Source organism: Bison bison, unplaced genomic scaffold, assembly GCF_000754665.1.
Source record: "Bison bison bison isolate TAMUID 2011002044 unplaced genomic scaffold, Bison_UMD1.0 scf7180017864068, whole genome shotgun sequence".
NCBI classification, from domain to species: Eukaryota; Metazoa; Chordata; class Mammalia; order Artiodactyla; family Bovidae; genus Bison; species Bison bison.
The window spans coordinates 1,793,991-1,795,975 of record NW_011494640.1 but is presented as its reverse complement, the minus strand read 5'-3'; the positions used below and the strand labels follow the sequence as shown (position 1 = coordinate 1,795,975).

General features: G+C 57.8%; 1 protein-coding gene across 1 annotated transcript in view; it reads left to right on the top strand.

Annotated features, from left to right (window-relative positions):
* The window catches only part of BAI2 (brain-specific angiogenesis inhibitor 2), a 39,904-nt gene that overhangs the window by 5,584 nt on the left and 32,335 nt on the right, over positions 1-1,985 (top strand). The window contains exon 2 of the mRNA XM_010837082.1: positions 1,617-1,960. Coding sequence (XP_010835384.1) covers positions 1,632-1,960 — 329 coding nt within the window. The 5' untranslated portion in view covers positions 1,617-1,631. The remainder of the gene's footprint in view (positions 1-1,616; positions 1,961-1,985) is intronic.

The following is a 1,985-nucleotide window of genomic DNA, read 5'->3' as shown; positions in this document are numbered from 1 at the left end:
CTGGGGTTCTAATTCCTGTCCATAGTCCCCCACCCCCTCACCGCCTCTGGCCACTATTTAGACCCCTGAACAGCCACAGCTCCCTGGGGGAGCATCTGTGTCCTGGGACAACCTAGCCACACCCTGTGAGTTATCCTAGGTTTGTGTAGAGCTTGGGCCTGAAGCCTGAGTAGCAGGGAAGGGGACAGAGCAGGAGGCTATGGGTGGATGTAGGAGAAACTGGGCTGGGGCCTCAGTTCCTGGACTCCAGTCTCAGCCTGGCTTCTTTGGGGGTGATCTTGAGCACACTGCCTCACCTCTCGGAGCCTCATCTTTTCTCCTCTAATGTGGAACAACCAGACTCTAGGGGCCCATCCAGTTCTGTGAGCTATGCTTCGGGCATGGAGGAGGGAGGCAGTGTGGATCCCTTTTGGGGGCAGGGCTGGAAGTGGGTCTCAGGCAGCCCAGGCGCAGCTCTCTGCCATCCGGACAGCTAGGATGGAGGCCGTGGGCACACCTGCAGCACCCCCACATCCCTTGTCCACAAGGGGGTGACTGCTTTGTGTGTCCGTCAACTCGGGTCCTAGTTACCCTCCAGTGCCCAGAGTCCATTCACAGCTGCTGGGAGCTCAGCTTAGTGCTTTGTGGGGAGGTGGAAATCAACGAACTCTGGTCTCCCCTCCTCGAGCTTCAAGGCTCATGAGATGAGTGAGCTAGCCCTAGGGAGACAGCAGGGGACAGTGGTCTCAACTGGATGACTCAGACTTTCAGGAAAGGGCTGTGGCAGCTAAGAGCAGGGAGACGGCTCAGTGGCCTCCCTGGGCCAGGCCCTAGCAGGCCAGGAGCCAGGCCTTGGAGGATCACCCCTTGGAGGGGAAGAGGAGTTAGAGGGGAACAATGTACCCATTTTGCAGATGCCTCTCCCCCTGGTTTCCAGCAGGAAGTCCACACAGCGGTAGTCATGACTTTTCATGCCTGCGATGCCCTCCCATGGGCATGGCTCAGGCGGTGCTCAGTCCCTGGCATAAGGGCGGTAACTCCTCCCCTTTCTCTCCCACTCAGTAAAGCAGAGTGAGTGAGAATGACATTGTTCCGAGAATAACCTTGATTTGCTCTGATTTATAAAAAAGCAAATCGTTGTCAAACATTGCTACTTTGACAATTACTGCGGGATTGTGTGTGACACGCCTCACAGCCGATCACGACACATTGCGACTCTGAGCAGCGCCGTGCTGGAGAATAATACAAGCTGGGTGGTGGGGCTAGGGCTGGGGCTGGATCTAAACATCAGCTGAGATGCTGGTGGTGGATGGGACTGATGGAGGAACGGTATAGTCATAGTCACAACTAATGTTTCTTAGGGACGTATGAGATTCCAGACCCTCTCCTGCATGCCTCTGTTTAAGAAGTCAGGGAACTGGGGCTCAGAGAGGTCAAGTCTGTTGGCTTAAGATCACACAGGTGGACCTGGGTGACTTAAGAGAAGTCAAGTCTGTTCTTAAGATCACACAGGTGGACCTGGGTGACTTAAAAGAACCTAGTCTTCGCCACGAGGCTACAACCTGCAGCGGGCCACAGGGGAGTCAGAGCCCATGCTGGCTGTGCTCGGGGCCACTGACCACTGTCTCTCTCCACAGGGCAAGGGACATAGGATGACCCCAGCCTGTCCCCTCTTACTATCTGTGATTCTGTCCCTGCGCCTGGCCGCCGCCTTCGACCCCGCCCCCAGCGCCTGCTCCGCCCTGGCCTCAGGCGTGCTTTACGGGGCCTTCTCACTGCAGGACCTCTTTCCTACCATCGCCTCGGGCTGCTCCTGGACCTTGGAGAACCCAGACCCTACCAAGTACTCCCTCTACCTGCGCTTCAACCGCCAGGAGCAGGTGTGTACCCACTTCGCCCCTCGCCTGCTGCCCCTGGACCACTACCTGGTCAACTTCACCTGCCTGCGGCCCAGCCCCGAGGAGGCAGAGGCCCAGGCGGGGTCGGAGCTGGGGCGGCCCGAGGAG